We start from the raw sequence: 21,963 nt of genomic DNA, 5'->3' as shown, positions 1-21,963 counted from the left end.
GGTCCATTGAGTTCACTGGTGGGCAGTGCAAATCTAAAAAGATTGCAGTACGTGACCTCCCGGCTCGGACTGGCCTATAAGGCAATAGTGCAATAGGCTAATGCCCAAAGTGCCAGACCATGATTCTAGTATGGCCCAGTTGTTTTGGCCAGGACAGTTTCATAAGTTACTACACTAGTTTTAACCAATGTTACTAAGCAAATATGCTTTTAAAAGCGTTATTTGCAACATATTTTACCAGCATACTATATTGGGCATTACTGAGTCTGCTCCGAAAAGTAACTAATTGTAATAAGTAATTGGTGGCCATTTTTGGGTGGTGCCTGGACCGATGTTATGCCCCAGTCCGACCTTGGCGACCCCTGTTATTGGACCAAACAAACAGAATCATACAAATCAAATAAATAAACATTTGTAAATTTCCCAACAGGGCTATGAGTTATATAGGAGTCGCTATTTTCCAACTACAATTGTGTCTGCAAGATTGCACGGCACGCACCGACTCTGCAGAGGCCACTAGGTCTCTGCCCTATTTTACCCAAGACTGCACGGCACGCACCAACTCTGCAGAGGGCATTACCCAAGACTGCACGGCACGCACCGACTCTGCAGAGGGCACAAGGTCTCTGACCTATCTTACCCAAGACTGCACAGCAAGCACCGACTCTAGCGGGCACTAGGTCTCTGACCTACCTTACCCAAGAGTGCACGGCATGCACCGACTCTGCAGAGGCCACTAGGTCTCTGCCCTATCTTACCCAAGACCGCACGGCACGCACCGACTCTAGCAGGCACTAGGTCTCTGACCTATATTAGCCACTTAGAAAGCAATACAAAGGGCCTCATTACGACCCAGGCGGTAAGTTACCGCCTGGGCCGTGACTTTACCACCATGGCGTAAACTACGTTTACGCCATGGTGGTTGGCGGACTTACCGCCCCATTCCGACCTTGGCGGGGCGGTAAGTCCCCAATCCCCATTCCCATTTTTACCTCATAGGGCATAATGGGAGTGGGGAAGGCGTTAATTACGCCACCGTAAATTACGGTGGCGTAATTAACTCCATGGTCCCTTAGCGCCATGGATTTTAACACCTGCTAAAAGCAGGTGTTAAATCCGCCATGGCGCTAAGGGACCTCGTACTCAGGCGGTAAGGGTCGGCGCTGTTTACGCTGCCGTGAACCCCTTACCGCCTGGGTCGTAATGAGGCCCAAAGTATGGAGTCGGTTACGCGTGGCGTGCAAGTGCAACTGAGAAACGACTTGTGGCCCTGTGTCTTAGACACACCTGTAGGCCCAGGCTCCGGCTCCTCGAGCCACAGGAAAAACTGGTCCTTTCTGCACAGAAAGTGGGTGTACGCTTTGTGCGGGGGAAATCGCCCCGCAGTCTTGTAAGAGGCACAGTGCCCGGCTGCGGTGCCTCGCTTTCTTGTAGGCTAGCCTGCCCTTGATTAACGTGGGTGGGAAAGTAATGTCGCTGAATGCTGAAGGTTAAGAAGACCATACTGCAGGCACAGCGTGTGCCAGGGCCAACGAATACACATCAAGGCGACTTCTCACTCAAGAGCCGCAACCCCAAATTCTTCTTTCATTGTTTGGGCGCCTTTATCATCCCGTCCTTCGGGGATGGATCCGAGGCGGTCTAGCTGGCAGACTTCAAGGCTGAAACCTTCGAAACGTTAACAAGAAGCCAGCAGGGCATGAGGGTTGGGATGCCCAAACCCCGTGTTCCTGCCAAGCCCCAGAAGCCGCCCCCACTCCTAGGCCACTGCTGTAAAAGCATCATTCACATTGTACAATACTGGTGCGGCTGCGTGATTTCAGTCTCTGAGGGAGAAAGCGCGCCACCAGTCGGTCAATGCTGCGGTTTTCCCAGAATCGCAGGGAATTCCAGAAGGCGCCATTCATCTAGAAGAGCAATTAAGCAACACAAAAGGACTAAGAAGTGCAAGGTTTCACACAGCACCTATTGCCACGTTCTTCCGGTTTCCAAGCACTCCAACAATAGGCGTTATCACCCAATTTAACAGCACTCCATTTATCACCTCAGAAGAATAACAGCCAGCCGGGACTTGGACATGTGCACTGCAGGATAGCCCCATATCAGCGAGAGGTGCTTAACTCACAGAGCCATCTCTCCGTGGCTGTCAGCGATTGAGTCGGCAAGATAGCATTCTCAGTTAAGGGATGTAACGACTAGGGGTCATGAATGGAGTAGGCACGTGGGCACCCAGTAACAAAAGATGTAATTCAAGAAGAAAGGCCAAGTAGTTACATCAACAATGATTTATGGTGGGTGTAAAGAGTCGCCAAGATGCATACGTATTAACTTAAAAGAAAGAGAGGGGCCTCAAGGTATGTTTAATGGGTTCGACCAAAGCAAGAAAGGAGTCATTACCGGGGAGTGTCTGGGAAGCAGGAGGAGGGTTATGATTTACACATGGGTTCGTTAACTGGAAGAGAGGAGCCCTGAGTAACTGGTGATTAAATACTTGTCAGGTGAGAAATTCAGAAGGTCATCAGTTACACCCGATTCCCGTTAATGAGCCCGAGTATCACTAGAGGACTTTTGTGATGCGTCTCCCGTGTATTATATAAATTCGGCTGTAATGTAGTGGCAATGTGCGCCTGAGCTGGAAGGTGGTGGCTATGATGGTCATGTAGACGTGTGAGAGCATATTGTTGGAGCGGTAACGGTAAATGAGCGTTTTCTATGTTAGCTGCAGAGTGAGCGGACTCGTGAATGAATTGACCAGTGGACATCCCTATGTAATTACATAACCGCTTAACTGTAACCTGGAAAATAAGATGAATAATGCACCTGCCTCTTTTTCAATACTACTGAGCCAGTAGGCATCATTTGAGAGTCTATACCATTATTACAGGGTCATTAAAGCCTGTAGACAAGTTCAGCGATGGCTGTTTGTGTCCTACACCAGACTTATGGGCTTGAGACCAAGCTGAGGGCGCATAAAAAGGGCAATGAACAATAACACTTGTTACATCCAGAACCCCGTTATCCCCAAAAAGTGCTCCTGAGCTGGTTCTCGAGTCTCCCCAGCTAGCCCTAGGACGACCGATACCGCTCAGGCAGCCTATTTACACAACAGAGCTGCATAGCAAACGGTCTGCCTGTTGGGGCGGCACTTTGATTAAGAAAAATTAGAGGTGGGTGCACCAAATGATATAATAGCAGTGCACCTGCCTCTAATTGTGTTTCTTAATTAGATGTGCCTACTCCTGCAGACAGCCCTTTCGCCACACCTCTTTCACCACCGACATTGGTTCTGAGTGGGCTCGATTACTGTAACTCACGCCACTTGCCTCAACCTCGTTGCCTTCTAAATCGGTTACAGCTACTCTAATATGCGGCTGCCAGAGCTATTCTTCGGCCTCCCTTTGGTGCCCACATGTCCCCCCTGCTAAGGAAACTCCACTGGCTTCCGGTTGAAAGCAGTCTTCTTTTTAAGGCCATGTGTGTATGGTACATCAGGCTTTCTACGGTCTTGAGGCTGAATATCTGCTGGAGAAATGTGTTTCCCTATGCTCCTACATGTGTGTTGCGCTCTCGTTCCGCTCTTTTAGTGGCGGTTCCCTGGATCCGACTCTCACGGATAGGTGGGCGTGCGCTCTGAGTAGCTGCCGCAAAGGCTTGGAACAATCTGCCTTTCACCATACGTGGGACTGAGGATCATCTTACTTTCCACCGGCTGCTGAAAATAATCTTATTCTAGGCTGTACTCAAATATGTTAATCCTTCTCTCAATCAGCACGAATATGCCTTCGGTTGTACGTGCGCTCAATAAATTCCCTTACCATAACATAACACATGGCTCTGTTGGGTAAAAGCACTTCTGAGGAGGTTGGTGACTCTGATTAAGAAACAAAAAGAGAGGCAGGTGTATTTCTATAATAACTTTTCCTGCGCCTGGCTCTCCTGTTTCTTTATCATAGGCTCCGAATTCAGCAGGAAGCCCTGCCATCATCATCATTTTGGTGCACCTGCCTCTCTTTCTGTTTCTATTCATAATCTATTTATCAGAGCCTGTGATTAAGAAACGGAAGGAGAGGCAGAACAACCCACCCCTCCTGCCAGACTCCCAGTGCCCTCACAACATGGGAACAAACCAATTTCCAGCCTCATTTCCCATATTTAGGACACACCTCGATTCTCCAGCCCACTTAAAGCACTGATGAAAGCATCCACCCAACTACTAAATCACTAAAGCAGCTAGAAACATAAGAAAACAGCCAAAGGAGATGCTTAGAACCTTGCAGTCTGTATTATCCTAGTGGGGTGTTGAATACGGGAGACATTGAGCATTATGCCGGAAAGCTATTTCAAGAATTTTTTAACAGTGGTTAAGGCTCTCTGTTGACCCATTGTTTACAGTGGCTCACCAATGCTATATATATTAATAGCATGAAATAGCCGAAGGGGGTTGGATGCACCAAAACACAAAATGTACCCAGGAAGGTTGGTTTCTGAATCCCAGAAGCCCATATATTTCATGCTCAAGGGCCCAATGCCGGAAAACTAAGATAGAAGGTGAAAAACAATGAAGGCAGATAACTACCACCAGGCCAATTTGCCTGCATATTTCCCCATTTGCTGCAACAACACAGGATTGCTTTAGTCTCCAGCAATAAGAATAAAGCTTTACAGACCAGCAAGGAGATTCATTTCAGCGTCTACAAATGCACAGTGACTGTGTAATTTGCATTCGGTTTTCCGTAGAGAACTGAAAGCTTTCCGTTTCCCTCGTTAACACAGCAGCTAATTGTATTTTCTTGCTCTCTGGATTTAGGCTTAGTCGTTCCAGCTCGAAAATACCCCTTGGGTAAAAGTTCACGTCTTACAAGTTTGCCTGTCATACCATAACATTTCTACAAGCAGAGTGAGGGAAGCAACCTGTAAACCAACTTAATGCACATGGAGTTCAATAGGTAATGGTCGTCAGTTTGTACAAGCATGCCATGGATATAAGATGGCTGCAGGAGCTAAAGTTCTAGGTCAAGCAGAGCCCAGCAAGCTCAGTGAAGTATATATTCCCAAAGCTACCCCATCCTGGTCTGCTGGTGCCTCTTATGTGGATGGAGGTGCAGCCATTCTGTATCCATTGTATCCATCATGGAGTCCTATTTGGAATGACATCTGAGTAGCAATGGTCACTTGCAGATGGCTCTTACTTTCTGGGCATACAGTAATTGACATGCTACGCTGTGGCGGGAATTAGCATGCTGTGCTTGACATTTCTCCTACCTGCACCGTAATAAGCATAGTTTGTGGGAATGATCCTGAATCATCTGATGTATCCTGCAAGAACTCATTCTCTTCTTCCTTCGGCATTAACCTATTTGCTGCTCTTCTGATAAGAGCAGGACATTCTTTCTGGTTTTCATTGGTTGATGATGACCATGAGGTTCCTTATCTGAGGAATCCAAGCAGTAGATGTCCAACATACTTCCTCATCCCACAGTTGTTCCTCTTCAGAACGTATAACAGATTGTATTTGTCGTAGCATTGTACAATAACAGCATTTCTTCTTTGAACGTATGAGTGCAATATTGCAAAATGATAGGTCTGAATAACAGTCTTTTATATGATATTACTGGGCAGATACATACAACATGGTATGTGTGCTGAATAGCAGTGTTACACAATGGTCAGATTTATTCCAACAGTGGAATTATGTTCTATGCTCCTGCCACAATTCGTATTGGGGGCTTTCACAATTTAAATGTTCAAAATAGGCACTGCACCCCTTGGTCGTACAGGTCCATTAAGTATCTTTGTGGTTCTTTCACTTTAGCAGTATTAGTTACTCCTTGCAGGGTGCAAAATACCTTCAGATCCTTGAGGGTGCAAAATAGAAGCAGGGATTGAGACCAGTATGGTAACTAACAGATGAGACCACCTTTTAATTAAACTTCATATGCAGTTTTCATTAACTCACTTAATGTTACTTAATTCATGGATACACATTCAATTCCAGTGGGTTTTAATAAATCAATTATGTAGATTTAATATTTGGGCTTAATACATTCTTTTGTATTAATTCACATCGCATGCAAAGTTGTGCAGTAATATCTGTATAACAATTCCTGATTATTTCCACATAGGATTTGAGGATTTTATTATGGGTAGTCCCAGTTCCATCTATAGGGCTGGAACAAGTGTCAATTGTCTCGATTCAATACAATTCACTCTATACTAGGCGGGATATTTAATCCAAGGCTAAGTGTACCATACCAAATTGAGGTTTGAATCTTTGTCTTATATCTTTAAGGGTGTTCTATTTCATGCATTATAACAAAATGTATATACTACTGCATTATGTGCACCAACTCTAATAAGTGTAGATCGTACATGAGATTTAATTCAAGAGATGCCAGAATCAAATCTCATGCCAAATTAAAAAGAATCTTGCGCAACCTCAAGGATTTCTGTGTTTATCTACCAGGAGAAGTCTACCCTTTCTAGGATTTAGAGAAATCTATGATCTTTGTTTTAGAACGTTTTATCTTCTGATTATTTGAACAGTGTATCATTTTAATGTAGAAATCAAATGCTGCAATCCAATTAGTGTTTGAGGAAAGAGAACTCTATTGGTGGCATAAGACATCAATTGTTACTGTACACCTGAGAAGATATGCTCTTACTCTTTAAGCTCTTTTGGCAAGCCGGCTCCATATAGCGAGAATAAGATTGGGGCAAAAATACAAACCCATTTCATTGAGCTGTAGGTATTAATACTTTGACTCATGTATCCTTACACTTTTCTATCAGTACTCTCAGCAAATTCCATGCAATACTCCAGCATGCTTTTTTGGGCAATAATACCCTCCAAGCTACCAGGAAGAAAGCAGATGAGAAGTCAATACAAGAAATCAGCAGAGCACCACATTTTGCCATATGTCTCTATTTCCTATGCTGACCTTTTATTACTTATACAGACTTCCTAGAGTAACAAAATAAGAAATCAAATTAGAGTACCCTAATTGAGTAGTTCTATTACCAAACTCTCCCAGACATTGATTTAAAAGCTGTAACATGCTTGCAGCCCAAATAATCCTATTTCACTTCTGTATTAACAATTGCTTTTCTGGAATAGATCACCATAGTAAACGATGAATCTAAAATCAAGGTATCCTTTCGTAAGACTGTTCTTTTGGAATTTTGAATGGATATATGGGCTGCTCCTTAGCCTGTCTTTTTCTACCTAGTACCTAGCTAGATTTGCTCAACTACCCTGCTCTGCATCATTGTGGTTAAATTTTAGATAAAGCCTGTTGAAATGCAAGCCGTCAATTATTTGGAGGTGGTGTTACCCCTTTCTAACAAAGGTCTATGAATGGCTCTGAATTAGAGTCAATGTACCTGGCGGACATGTGCAATTCGTCATTAAAGCCCCGATTTACTAGGGAAGCCCTCCATTTATTTACCCTTATGTGTCATTCCCATTTAAAAATGTGTGTTTAGGCTTTCCATCACCTTACCAAACAAAAAGGGTTTTTGGAGTTTTTCAGAATCCATTACTAATGTTATGTCATGCTGCATTCCAGCGACATGTTGCACCTTGGTGCCATGTAGTTCTCTCCAATGTTGGCTTTCGGCAGTGTGGCTGCTTTTAAGGCCCTGACAGCTTTTCTCACCATGTTGAGCGACTAAGCCAGGCACTTTTTCATTGCTGCAAGTATTTTTGGTCAATGGCTGCGTCCTGCCCTTGCAAAGTCTTGCGGTCGATTATTTCTGAGAGGCCATTCTTAACAGTAATGGCTTACTCTCCAGCTAATTTCTTTCAGTGCCAGTGGCACAGATATTTGAAGTGTCGTGAGCTCCCTTGTTTTGCATGTCTGTCTCCCCAAGTCATGCATTTTCTCAAAGGCATTTCTATACAGTCAGTCAGTGAGTGAGGGAGGGGTAGCTCCTGGTGGGAGCACTGTGGGCAACCTTTTGAGCGAAACTGGTGTTCTTCATTGAATGAGCCTCGCTACTGAACAACCCTCCTTTTGAAGTTGTACCCTTTCAAATACTTCAAAAACAGGTAAATTGTAGGGTTCTATTTAACCTTTCCTTCGTCAGTAAAATTATCAAAGGAGAGGCAACTTCTCAACTTTCAAAATATCTTGAAACGTGCAACTCCTTGGATAATTCGCAAACAGGCCTTCGGCCACTGCACAGTAAGTAGACTACAGTACAATTACATGAAAAACTTCTAAACCTGAGGCGGAGCTAAGCCAGCTGCAGGTATCCTTTTGTATTTGTTGGCAGTGTTTGGTACAGTGGACCCTCCTATAATAATACAATGGCTCAAACCAGTGCTGAATATTACTTGCACTGCTTTATCCTGGGTGGATTCCTATTTAAGTGGAAGACACAGAAGGTTCAGGTGGGACATTTTGACTCATTTAAGGATCAGTTATTTTGTGGTGTCCTTCATTGTTCTGCTCTGTCCCCCCTGTGCCGTTTATGCATATATGTAACTGTTGGCACAAGTCATTGAAAAATTGGATTTTGAATGTGAACTATATGCTGATGACGCTCATATTTTGGCTGACTCAGTGCCTGGGTACAGTACAGTGTTGGATGCAGGATAACTGCCTGCAGCTAAATGGTGGTAAAACAGAAATCCCTTTACTTGGTTGTTCTACTGAGACTCCAATGGCTTTCCACTGGCTTACTAACCTTGTAGTGTCCCCTTCTCCAGTGGAGGTGCCTAGTTATGTGGGTGTCATTTTCGACAGTCTTTTGCCCCACAGGTGGATGCCTTGGTAAGAAGAGCATACTTTGATTAATATATGATCAACCAATGCAAGAAACTATTAAACAAGGGAAATCCTAAGATTTTAGTCTCACCTGAGTTTGATGAGTCCGATTCTTTGCGCAAAGTTCTGCGGGATAAATTTCCAGTCTTAGCCTTGTCCCAAAGCTTATCTTGGAAGAGATAGGACAGGTCCTGGTCCATCGGCACTATGACCCCCCCTGTATGAGTCAAAAAAGGGACAGCGTGGCAGACAGATGGGACTTGTCCCAGTATAGAGGGAAAAGTCTACTGGCACAAAAACCCTCTGTGTCAATGATTTACAGCCTTCTGTAGATAAAGGTATCCAGAGAAATGCAGTCAGATTCCAAGGACCATAGGTTGCTAGATGGGTGTCCGAAAAGCAGTTGTTCAGGCAGTTTGCAAGGTGAGGCAGAGACAGTGTGTGAAGCTATAAAAGCACATAAAGCCGTGACATAAGTGACCACGTAGCATGTGAGGCGTAGAGAAGTCAGCTGGAATGGTGTGGCGCACACAAGGAAGGATTAACAAAGGGAGGCAAAACAAAGAGTAGCGCACGAGGCACTAGCAGCCAAAGGCAAACGATATCTAGGAATAGGAAAGCAGAAAACGTGCGTCTCAACCAAAGATCCACGGAACGTGGAGGGTTGCAATGCGCTGAGTATTGGATCCTCTCCGACTATGAAACGAATTACAAAAATGAAGGTGCCACCTTATAAATAAACTAGACCGCTCCATTTGGTCGTTGGAATACGTGGTGGAGCAGGCGGTGTCCCTGCTTCCATCTGTGCCACAGTGACCATCGGTCGCTGTGACATTATTTCTAAGCAGTTCTATCTAGAGTACAATACTGTTGCTTCTCTAAGAAGCTATTGGTTGAGCTCCAAGCAGTCCAAATTCACGTGGCATGCATGGGTTTGGGCTGAGAAAATCTAACCATATTTCTCAGACTCGATCATCTCTAGGTTTGCTACTTATAGCAGACTAAATCCATGTTCGTGCGCTTACGCAGATCTGGAAAATAGCGCACGGTCATGCACCAAACTATTTGTGGATCATGGTAGAGCAATGTACCTCAACTCGCCTTGTTGGATCAAGTACTAAGGCTTGAGTACTAGAAGAAATTCCCCACCAACCAATCTGGAGGTAGAATGCTTTGCACTTCAGGGTGTCGCCTGTGGGACAACCTACTAATAGAAATAGTACTACACTGTAGGCTTTTAAGTTTCCACTTATGTTCCTTAATTAGCATGTATCGAATGTGTATGCAGTCAGCATCTTGATATACAATTTGAAATAATATCTATGTTATGTAGGACATAGCATCTTGAAACTAGGTTGCTCATTTGAGAAGTCTGTGCTTAATAAATAATGTACCACTACAGGACTTGTTCTGTGGGAAGCAATGTTCTAACTCAGACACCATTTCAGTTTTCCCTTCATGTTGTGAGTGACTTATTTGAACCTATGTGAAGCCCTATTTACAAAGCCTGTATTTACCTATGCACTGGAACCTGTGGTATAGGAGGGACAATGCGTAAAAGAAGCTTTGTCCAGGAGAACCAGATACTGAAAGCTTGTGTGAATGTACAAAAGTATTAATGTGCATTCTCTAGATCATCTGCCCACTGGCGCCAGTGCTGAAAAATCTGTCCTCACCATATTGAAAGCTTGGGGGGGGAGGGGTCACCTTTCTCCTCCCCCTCCACTCCCTGACGGAATACGAAGGCGGAAAAAAGCAATCTGAGGAGGGTATCAACTAAAAGGAGCACTGTGGGTTGCATGTACACATCATACATGCATTTTATATTTTTAATAAAAACTTGCAGTGTACTTCAGAAGTACATCCAATACTGACTTGTACCGTATTCATGGACAAGGCAAGGGCTACATATGTTGCCTCTTTTAGGGTTCACCACTACTCCGGAAATGCACAGATAGGCTTGTGGACCTGTTCAGCCGTTTTCCTTACAAGCTAAGATTTTAATAACTCGATCGTAATTTATGGTGTGCACTCTCAGAAACCGGAGACTGGCGTCAGGTGCTCTTGTTCTCTGTTGTAGCCAAAATGTAAACACCTTTTCTGTGCTTCCATCGTCTTGCAGCCCCCAAGCTAACATTTAGCATTTGCCCTTAAATTTCACTTTCTTAATATTCACTTTTTTGGTAGATCTAGGAACCATTACTTTAAGTTCAAGCAGGCAACGCTTTTCACCCAATATTAATTTTCTCAATGTCTACTTTCTCATTGGTTCTAGGAACGATTACCAGATGTTGCACATTCTCCCATGGCATGCGTTCCTCAATGCACAATTCTTTTATCCCTCAAGATTCACGTTCTCCACCCTAGTTCCAATTTGCGTGCCTTTGACTTCCCTCGAGGTATCCAAGTCATATCCCAGCACGTTCCCATTGCTGGCCTCCTTCCAGCACCTTTGCATTTCGACTGTTTTCCAGCATTCCAGAAGTCTCCAAGTTCTCCCTTGCAGCACATGCAATTCCATCCTTGAGCCTGCCTTAACTATGAATACGGTACTGCATGCCTCAGTCACCTTCTTGACACCATCTCTTGCTTTAGTTCGGTTCTCATCTCATCGCTACCTTTCAGCAGTAATGTAGTGCTGCTGTAGTGTTATGCACTTCTCAGGCTCTTAATCACAGTTTCTTCCTACAGGGACTAAGACTGCTGCTTCTCTCCGGTATCGACTCCATCCTCACTGCGGGTTTTGGGCTACATGTCAGTCAATGGCCAGCACCTCAGTCTAGGTATGCTCTGCATCGTAGGGCCAGACTTCGCCTTGCATCATCCTCTAGTCACCTGTAAGACCTCACCTCTACAAGTCTCTTCCTGCTTTTGCGCACCCCATGGGGCCTCCCGCATGATTATCTATAGGATATACAGACTCCAGTGGCGTCCATTTTTGAGCTCGCATTTAGGACACTCCACCACACTCAAGTCAACTAAACTTGCTTAGCTTACTGTGCAGAGTTTACAATGTGATACGTCTGATGTTGTACGGGAGTGGCAGTAAATAATTGTCTGCAAACTAAAAATACTGTCTGCCCTTCAAAGTAGCCCCCCCCTGACAAAATAGCCTGGCCATCCTCTAGGAATCCGGGGTGGACCATAACAGGATTCTATTCTTTCTAGCAATTTAGCCATATACTCAACCCCCAGCCTGTCACAGAAAACCCATGTGTTCTGTCAGCAAACTTTAAATAAGTATGTACTACATCTAGACTTTGAAGTACGAAAGTACACCATCCCAGGCACCAATGTCAATGTATAAAATGGAGGCTTTGAGTTACTACTTCAAATCTGTCTAGAGTCGTGTAAGGATCATGAAACAGTGACATTCCACTGGCTCAGAGTTGGTCGTTTTAAACCCAGTATGGATACCATAGGACTCTGATCACCTTGACCAGCAGAGCATACGTTATCCAATAAAAAAAAGAAAAGTTTGTGAAGCAAAGCAGAACACAAAGCAAAATTCATGGGTAATCCAGCTCTCAAAAGGAAGTTGTTGGTGGCCAATCAATCTATGGAGGACTGCAAAGCGACCATCCAAAAAACTGAGCATCAACTGCAGGAGTCGATCTCTTGCATCTCAACCTTAGCAAAAGCAAAACTGGACCGGTGCCAAAAGTCAGAAGGGTACGTTTCTTACCTGCAACTCAATTTCTCCAGCATTTGCATCTTTCATAGATTCACATCCGATGAACACTTCCCCACATCAGGCTGGATTCCAGGCGGACGACGGGGAATTGTTCATAGCATGTGAATCTATGAAAGATACAATACTGGAGAAACTTCCATACACAAGCATATGTGAACCTTGGTGAAAGCTTTGTCTAGTGGGATCCTCCTTTCTTCCAACCCAACCAACCTTCGCACCCAGGAGCAGCTACCTATCCACGAAGGAGCAACCCAGGCTACATTCCAATCCAGTTCCAGAAAGAAGTATGTGACCACTGCACTTGCCAGTCGGTCTCACAGCTACTTCCTGGGTTCTGTAGAGCAAGGAGTACTCGGGAAAAGACTCGCTTTCACTGTACACATTTCCACAAAAGTGATCAAAAAGCTATCTTCTTTTTGTAGTAAATGCTACAGCCTGAACAATCCTATTTTATAGACTGTGGTATGGTGTTAAACTATATCTGGTACTTCCACAAACAGCCGTCAATCGAGTTGGTACTGGACTAAACTGCTCAGGCTCTATAGGCAGACCCCTGAATTGGGAGAAGTCCTATCAGTGTTGCAAGCTGGACTTTCTCAGCCCTGGGATCAGATGAAAATGCTGACAATATGCCACCTCTAAGCTAAAAGTACACTTTGCCCCAAACAACAACTTGTAGCTGACTCACGGCCCCAGAAATAAAATGGCCACAGTCCTAACCCTGCCAGCACCCCCAATGGATTGGATACACCAGCGTCTTGTTATCCCCAGTTCTTAGGTTTGTTCCATTCCTTTTATTTTGGAAGTAAATGATAATGCCTTTTCAAGCAGGCTATCCCGCAGTCCCAAGAGACGGAACAGGTACCCAGCAGGAAAATCTGCGTAGAATGGCATTACCGCTATTATCCACTTCGTCTGGGGTGTTAATAGGTTTGACATGTTTAGTAAAGGAAATGCATGCATCCCCAAAATCATTGAAAAAATTATGAAACAAAATAGTCTGCATCAGAAATAAGAAAAGGACGAGGCACGGCCTGGGATATGGAGGATGCAGTTGGAGGTAGAAGCTGGAGGCAAGGTGTTTGTGGACGCATAGGGGCCATGACGCAAAAAGGCACGCCAAAGACATGGCGGCTCAGGGAAGTGGCACAGGGGACAAAATGGCACTCGAGTCTATCCCAGCATATTTAGTCGGGCTCCAGATCTCCCAAATAGGCACTTGGACTTCCAACTGCTAATAGTTAATTTGTAGACCTGACACTCCTTTGTAAATTAGATTCCACATAAACTGCTTCTGACATTCTCATAAATCACTGAAATTGACCTAAAATGTAATGCATTCTCTCGTTTACATGCTACCATTATGTAATGCAACGTTTTTAAAATAACGGTTAAAAACAACTTACCTGGCACAAAGTTGCCACATTTACCCTGAATATTCACAGCAATAAACATGTTCTTACTGTACAATTCCTTTAAAGTTTGAAGAACATTATGGGCTATTTTGATGAAGTGTCGACCACCAGCTCAAACTTCCGAAACTTGCTTTCAAGCAGGGTCTGAATAAATATATCTCATTTACTTAATAAATAACCAGACCTTTCCCTTTATGTGAAACTTGTGTGAGATTTCCTGTATGTTGGTGAGAAGAATAAAGCCCACGTGCCCCTTGAGAGAAGCCTGAGGCTGCCTACTTCCACTCAAGCGAATTTCTTGAACCAGTCTGTCTATTCCCTCCCACTACAGCTCACGATTGTCTCTCTTTAATTCTGTTACTGATTTGCCTTTGCTGCCTCTGCTGAGAGGAGGTCTCTGCTTTTACCAACGTCTTTGTGAAGAAGGCAAAGACGGCACATTTAGGATGCTCATGAGCCTCATGACCCCCTGTGCAGGGGCCACAGCTTCATTAGAACGTGCTACCCTACCACCTCCCCCTGCATTTATATTCACACAATCCTCGCTCCCCCCAACCTCGAGGTATTTAAAGGTTTCTATCCCATATGCTTGCGACTCCTCTTTTGCCAACAAAATCCCATTCTTGCATCTCTATTCACACGACATACAGTGCAGAACAACCATTGCAACCCATCACCAGTACATTTAATAAAATATCAGAAAGATACTTAAATCCCAAACAAGCACCTCTAGTAGGAGGAAGAAGCATTTCTGTCCAGAGAAATAGGTAAACATGTGAGTAGTGGGAGATCAAAAGAGGCACTGTTTAGAGCAGGGGTGTCCAACTCCCAGCCTCGAGGGCCGCAGTCCTGATGAGTGTTCAGGATATCGCTCATTAGTATTAACGGAAAAAGATGTACATACAGTTAGAATCATTACATGCACATTTATCTCATGAATAATAATGAGGGGTATCCTGAAAATTCGATATGTTTCCAGCCCATCTGGACTTGCTGTTGGACATCCTTAGTTTAGAGAATCCCATTTCCTCACCATACAAAGATCTTACCAGATTATTAAATGGGAGAGCCGAAATAAATGTACTTACGACTGGCAGGCGAAAGACATACCAAAGATAGGGATACACCGGAAAATGCCCTCCCAACGTGTGTAGCTGACCCTCTCCAGCCACTGGCCGCTGAAAAGGCCATGCTTGAAGGAGGACAGCACAATCTGCAAGCAGAGAGAAAGCAAGAAAGAATGGAATCAGAAGGGAGGAACCAAAATCAAGAAAAAAAGGCAGGCACCAAATACCCAGGTGGAAGGCAAGCAATGCTGTGACTGAGGAAGTGAGGACCAGTAAGGGTAGGAGATGAAAATCCAAAGCTTCTTACTTTCACATGTTTCTATTCTTGTCAATACACCAAGAAAAAAGCATCAACGTTGGGTCCTACAATTATTATAGAGTGGGGTCTGCAAAAGTGCAATACATTATTAACGAGCAGAGGAAGATCCAACACTCAACCTTACATCATGTTTACTATACATAAAAGTGAACCAAAGTATGTCTGTAAAGATGTTTCAAGCACTCATGCTTGGTGAGCCGTTGGTGCTTTCATTTTAAGAAGTGCATAAACTCCTGCAAAAAAGGCTAGGCTGAAATGTTATCATACATTTTGCTCGTCAGTCTTAGGCTGCTCGTTTCCACTCAATGTTGGTTGCTATTGTGAGTGGGAGTTCGCTCTTGCTGCCACAGACTGACAGGGGAGGGTGTTGTGCCGTTCGCACTATTGGTACACACACTGTCGTGCAAGGCAGCTCTTGTGCAGTCAGTAGGTTTGCAAGGTCGATGCAAAGTGTTTCTCTTGTATGTTCATCAGAGGTGGTCTATCTCCTTACCATCAATGTATATTGTTGCAAAACTGTAGGTGGCTTTTTAATTTTTTTTTTTTTAGAGTGAACAATACCAAATAACCAGTTTCATGGATGGTCCCCACTCAGGAGCGTTTACAACCACGTTTCAGCTCACTGTACTGTTGTGGAATGGGTACTGCTACTTGTAAACCAGTGCAGTGCAGTGCTAGGGAAACAGAATATGGGAAATCTGATTGTTGCCTGCTAAATGATTCTCCCACGTGGAGGCAGGCTCTTTATTGAGAGCATCACCACTCGCACTTGAGAGCGTGGGTGTGCATACTGACGGCTTCGAGGGGAGCCCACCAGTACTACAGACATACTTCCAACATAGCATCTCTTCAAAACAGCATCGAAGGGTGGTATAGACGTTGGTAGCATGACTTCTTGGGCACTGAGCAGTTATCCTTCAATGCCAGTCTTTCAAGCCGGGTGACTTATCCGCTGATGTCGGTCTTTCAAGCCAGGGAGCATCCTTCTATACTCTAAGGTTAGATTGAGGTTTGCTCGCAGCTGCAGGGCGCCAGGGGTGGCGGTGTATTCTGATGGCGTGTGTGGTTCTGCAGATGGTCGAACTCCATCTTGAATGGCCTCAGGGGTGAAGATCTGAAAGTCATCTTGTGAGGCACGGTACCGGCATACGGTGTTGCCGGTACAGTGTTCAGCAAATGTTACCTCTGGCCTTTCCTCTACCATGGGTTATCCACCAAGTCTTTTAATGATGCTGCATTTCATGTGACAAAGTATTGCTCATTGCAGGCAGGGACGAGGGTTCCTTGTCAGTGAGTGACTAAACGGAGTTGCTTCAAATGGCAAACTCTTCTTTCCTTAGGGTGTCTGTTCTTAACGAGAACAGCATCCCCTGTTTTTGAGGTCTGGTATATTGGCATGCACAGTGATGCTCATATGTTCATTTTGGTGAAGTTGCTGTTCCTCTACCTGCTCCTTTATCTATTTTCACTGTACTCCATGAAGAGTATGCTAGAATGGATGCCTGTTAAATCAACATGGCTGGGCACATCCAATGGAGAAGTGTGGAGTGGGCAAAGGTTTTGCAGGAAATGTTACATGTCTTGCTCGAGACTGGTATGATTTCCTGTGGTGACCCGAATCACCTGGTTTCAAGTGTGCATAAAACACTGTTTCACCATTAGCTTGAGGCCTACATGTAGTGCTCCTCCTGTGGTGTATGCCTAGGCGCTCAAAGTGTTCATGGAATTCATGGTCTTGGTTGGGAGGCCCGTTGTTCATGTTCATTGCTTGTGAGAACCCTTGGGAAGATAATCCCTTTTCTAGTTTGGAAAAGATAGCTTTGACTGCTTTTGAGTGTACCATCTCGACTTCTAAATAACATGAGAATTAATTTAGGAATATCAAGAATTGGTAAGCGTTTGGTAAGGGGCAGTAGCTGGCACTTATTTTTTCCATAGGCATTCCTCCTCTCTCTTGGGAGCAGAGAGGTGTAAGTGGATTGGTGTGCCCGGATGCTTGCCATATTATGCAGGTGCAGCCATTTTGGCATACATGCCGGTGAACCGCACCTTTTCTTGAACCCTTATTTCAAGTCTCCATGGCATCCTAATGACCTTTGCTTGCAAGCAAGACAGCAGGTCTTAATGAACTTGGCACTACAATGCAAATGCCTCGTAACAGAAGTCCCATCGATTGGGATGATTCTCTCTTTATAGTCCGAACAGCTGCCCACCATTTGTTTAACGTTATTGTTTGAGGTGCTTGTTCATGAATTAGATTTTTGCATTGTCCAGACTTAACTGTTGCCCGACTCCTCTGCAGTCAAATATATTGCTAAAACACAAGAGGGTCGACTTGAAATGGTTGTATTTTTCTTGATAAAGGCGCTCTTGAAGGTGCTGGAATACAGTATAGAGCTGTATGAAGTGTTAGTCTTTGGTAATCGAGCATACTAAAATGTCATCAATGACGTTGAAGTCTTGGAGCCCCGCAAGTGCCCTGCGAATTGTATTTTGAAACGGAGTTCTGGAACATTTCAGCATTACAAGGCAGTGAATTTTGTTATTCCTTCAACAGCAGAAACCCCACCTACAAAGACGAAGTGATGATGGCACAGGAGGTCTTCTCAAGCTTTAGGGGATGGCACCCAGATTTAAGATGTAGTTCGGGGAAGAACTTCTAACCTCTGAGGTCTGCTACTATTTTGTCAATGAATGTGCCCCCCCCAATCCCCTTTATCGCCTTTTTGTGGAAATGCAGATTGATGTAGATTTGGACTTCTCCTGGTTGTTTGGTTTTCTCTGCCATGAACATGGGTGAAAGCCACGGGGTGGTACTGAAGACTCCTGATGATGTCAGCTGCTTCTAGTTGCTCCTTGACTTTTGCTTATGTAAAACAGTATTAGTGAAGGATGTAGGCAAATAGGTTGTAGTCAAGTTTCTGCAAAAATATACTGGCTTACGATTCAGGCAAGCAATGTCAGAGAACAAAGGTTTCAATTCTTTAAGTAGGTCTTCGAAAGTCTGAAGCACACGGTCTGAAAATAAACTATCAGAACTAATTTCTGTAATAAATACTCTCCCAGAGGGGCTGGATGACCCATGAGTAACGAGAGCATGAATATTCCTCCAAGTGAAATTGGTATTTTGTTGCCATAGGCTGTTAAATTGGGCTGGTAAGTGGAGGATGCGGTACAATGGGATGGTATCTCAATGGTTGTAGCACAATGACAAGAGAATCAGCGTCTATGACTGCAGAGGCTCCCAAGCCATTTATGTGGACTTTGCATCTGGGGGCTTTGGTCTTGCCTTTTCGCAACTCTTGTTGAATTTCACACACGAAAAAGACAGTCTTCCCTTGACTCGCCCTGATCCCACTGGTCACTTCTGCTGAGGGTTCCATTCTTCATGCAACAGTTGTATTGCTGGAGGGTCTGTGTGTCGAGGGCTTTGAGCCACACACTTTCGAAAAGCAATGACATAACAATTTCGGCACATGTAGCCTCTTGCAAGACAGTCCTACAGGTGACAGGCAACCCCCAACACACAGGCAACCCCCAACACAATGGGAGGATGATGTGCCGGTCCTCTTTTGACACTAATCACATGTCAGTCTTATGGTACGGATGGGGCCACAGCATTGCGATTGGGCAAGGTTGAGGTTTGGCCCCATTTCTAGGTGGAGCTCATGTATTATGTCTCAGCATAGTTTTACAGATCCGCAGCCCTGTATTACCTGAATGAATCTCAACACTGGCAACAGCCAAGTCGCAGGATTTAGCTAGGTGGCGAACACATGCGGGGAGGGATTCACCAGGTTTTTGCTTGGACTGGTGCAGGGTGAACCTCTAATAGTCCGTGTTGATTAGAGGTTGAAAATGGGATGTCAGGACAGCTTTCGCAGCAGCATAGTGAGTTGGAGGCAGTGTTTGCAGTGTGAAGCAGCCATTAACCTCAATCCCAACTAAACGGAGCAGCGTGGAGAGTATAACCTCAGGATCCGTAAGTAGTATTTTTGTGATTATGTTTATGGGACTAACTGGGAGATCAGGGAAGAAGCCAGGCGACCGTTTAATATTAATTCTTTAAAGTAGTTGTTGATCTGTTATTTGCTCAGTCACTGTGCCCACATCCGGCTTTAGGAGGGTGGTCTGTGACCATGTCAAATTGTGGCAGTTTGGTGTTTTAGGGCCACATATTGATGGCAGGTACCGCAGCAACAACAGCCATGAGAGCAGTCCAATATGGCCAAAAATCTGAAGAGCAAACTAAAGAGACTCGATTCATCCAGTCCGTACAGCACAGCAGTAGTACCACCACTGGCGATGAATAGGTGAGAGTATGAGTCAGCAATGATGAGGGATGTTGCACAAACAGGTCTAGTGCGTGGAGTATCCAGGAACCTCCTCAGCAGTTATTGCTGCATGGATGCTGCCACTTGTAAACCAGCGTGGTCTAGCATAGCACGGGGCAACAGGAGACAGGAAACAGTAGATGTGTTTTCTACCTGTTATTGATTTACCCGCGCTAACGCAGGGGTGGGGCTTTATTGTAGTGAGTCATGACGTTCATGTCTCATGCGTGTGTGCATTGTGCCCGGACAGCTCTTAAAGGCGGCCATTAGCACAAAGACATGCTTACAACATAACATGTACCAATGCACATTTTATCCCAGGTTATCAGAGGAGAAATATTCATTTGCTGATCAGTCATAAGAGTAGTCCAACACTGAAATGAATGAGAGACAATTATTCTCTAACAAATGTACCTGTCATAAAGTAATCCCACCGTAAGACCCTTTGATCTCTGTGCCTACAGAGGCAAAGCACTACAGCCACACTTCACAGAAGATGAACAAGGATGAAGCATGTGTCTGAGGTTGCTGGGGACACTCTTGTTCAGTGTGGAATTGTTTAGCCATTTAGTGCTGGACATTCATTGTGGGTGGGACCAGACTGTAAAAAGCAAAGTTAGCGAAATCATGATCGTAGATTCTCCAGGGTGGGCACTTACCCAGAGAAGAGCTTATTTGGCGTGTACATGGTCAGTAGAAAGGGTATCATATTGTTGGTTAATTTGTGTATTGTCAAGGAAGCTCTCTTCTAGTAGAAGGGTGTGATCTGTGTGAGGCTTACAGTATGATGTGGGTGTAATGTGGGCAGATTTGTAGAATTTCAGTGGGTTTCTACTGTGCACCAAGATTTTGTCTTTCTTTTTTTTATGTCGTGTCCTGCTATTGCAAAGGTCCATGACAAATTTTGTTGTTTTTTTTCTAATAAAAATATTGCCCATGGTGTCATGTATAAGCTGAACTTTTTGTTTAAAAAAAGGGTGGTATTATTATCCTTTGATATCTCAAACCTGATGACGTCTTACAGGAATGTGGTTACCTGTATTTATCAAACTCCCAACTCAGACCTGGGAAATTAGCCTGGGTTGTCACAGACAGAAATCATGTAAGCATATACATTTCCCTAGCAATCAAGGAGCTACAAGAGATGAACATTGCAATGAATAGCTAGTGACAGTAAAGCAACTAGCACAGCATAAACATGCCAACTAAACCACCCTTCAGTAGGCAGGACTTTCTGCATTGTCATTAGAAAGATGGGCACACTGTGAAAGATCTCTGTGCGTAGGGAGAGACGCTGCCCTCTACCCCTTAGCTCATCAGCTGCAGCTCTCATCAACTGCGACCTTCGAGCAAGTGGCTGAATTTAAAGAGTGTGCCTGGTGACACACTTGAGCAGAGTATTCAGCAGGTAGAACAGCCCACTGACTGGGGGGCAAAGATTGTTTAGTGGTGCTGCATCCACAGTTTTCAACTGTGTATGATAGAATTTGGGGAAAGATAATTCTTTAGTTTTTTTCTTTTTTTCTTTCTCTGCTGTGCGGGAGGGGGGGGTTGTTCTTATATGATCTATTACTACATGTGTATAATCCTGTTGTCTTTATTTAATTATCTTGTATCTTGTTACTGTTTCCTTATGTTTTTAAAATATAAATACATTTATTAAAAAAAAAACTGATATAGGCTAACCAAACTGACATTTTCCTGTTTATTAACCTAAAACGATTGAACGTTTCTCTCCCTGGCTTGGCCAGTTTGATATTTCGCTTACACTTTTAATCCTTTTCTAAGAACAGTTTATATTGTTTGTGTGTTTAAACATGGCTGAAAATGTGCAATCGCCACTAGCCATTGTAAAGTAATAATGACACATGGCGAGTACGCAATGCTGTGCTGTGTGAATGTGTAGAATACATGGGGCGAGTGACTTATTTCCTAGCTAGTAGCTTGCAACTGGATTCCTTTTACCCCTGGTTTAAAGGTAATTGTACAATACAGATCATATATAGTCGGTGCAAACCAGGTCTCTCGCCATCTGTGCCAGTTCTTGTTTCATTTATATTGGTAAAGTATGGCAGCTCTCTTGCTTGACGTTCATATGGTAGGTGTAAGTGCACGAGGCTGCTCTTGCTCGCAACAGATAAGTATGTAGCCAGTACGAGGTGATCAATTAGTGTATGATCCTATTAGTTCAAAGTAGTCAGTGTGCACAGTCAAATGGGCACCCTCATAAGGATTCTAAACATGCTATCTTTGGTCTACTATTCCAAGAGAGGGACTCCTCACATGGCAGCTCTGGCAGTAAGGCACGTGCCTTTGCGATCACAATTTGTTATGGAATACAATTTCCGAACATGCTGCACTTGGCA

The 21,963-nt window shown here is 44.2% G+C and overlaps 1 protein-coding gene across 4 annotated transcripts in view; it reads right to left on the bottom strand.

Annotated features, from left to right (window-relative positions):
- SLC38A10 (solute carrier family 38 member 10) overlaps positions 1 to 21,963 on the bottom strand; it is a 748,880-nt gene that overhangs the window by 509,189 nt on the left and 217,728 nt on the right. For all 4 annotated transcript variants that reach the window (XM_069655155.1, XM_069655156.1, XM_069655158.1 and 1 more), the window contains one exon: positions 14,966 to 15,090. In XM_069655155.1, coding sequence (XP_069511256.1) covers positions 14,966 to 15,090 — 125 coding nt within the window. The remainder of the gene's footprint in view (positions 1 to 14,965; positions 15,091 to 21,963) is intronic.

Source organism: Ambystoma mexicanum, chromosome 3q (genome assembly GCF_040938575.1).
Source record: "Ambystoma mexicanum isolate Mex_15411 chromosome 3q, UKY_AmexF1_1, whole genome shotgun sequence".
Lineage (NCBI taxonomy): Eukaryota > Metazoa > Chordata > Amphibia > Caudata > Ambystomatidae > Ambystoma > Ambystoma mexicanum.
This window is presented reverse-complemented; position numbering and strand designations above follow the sequence as displayed.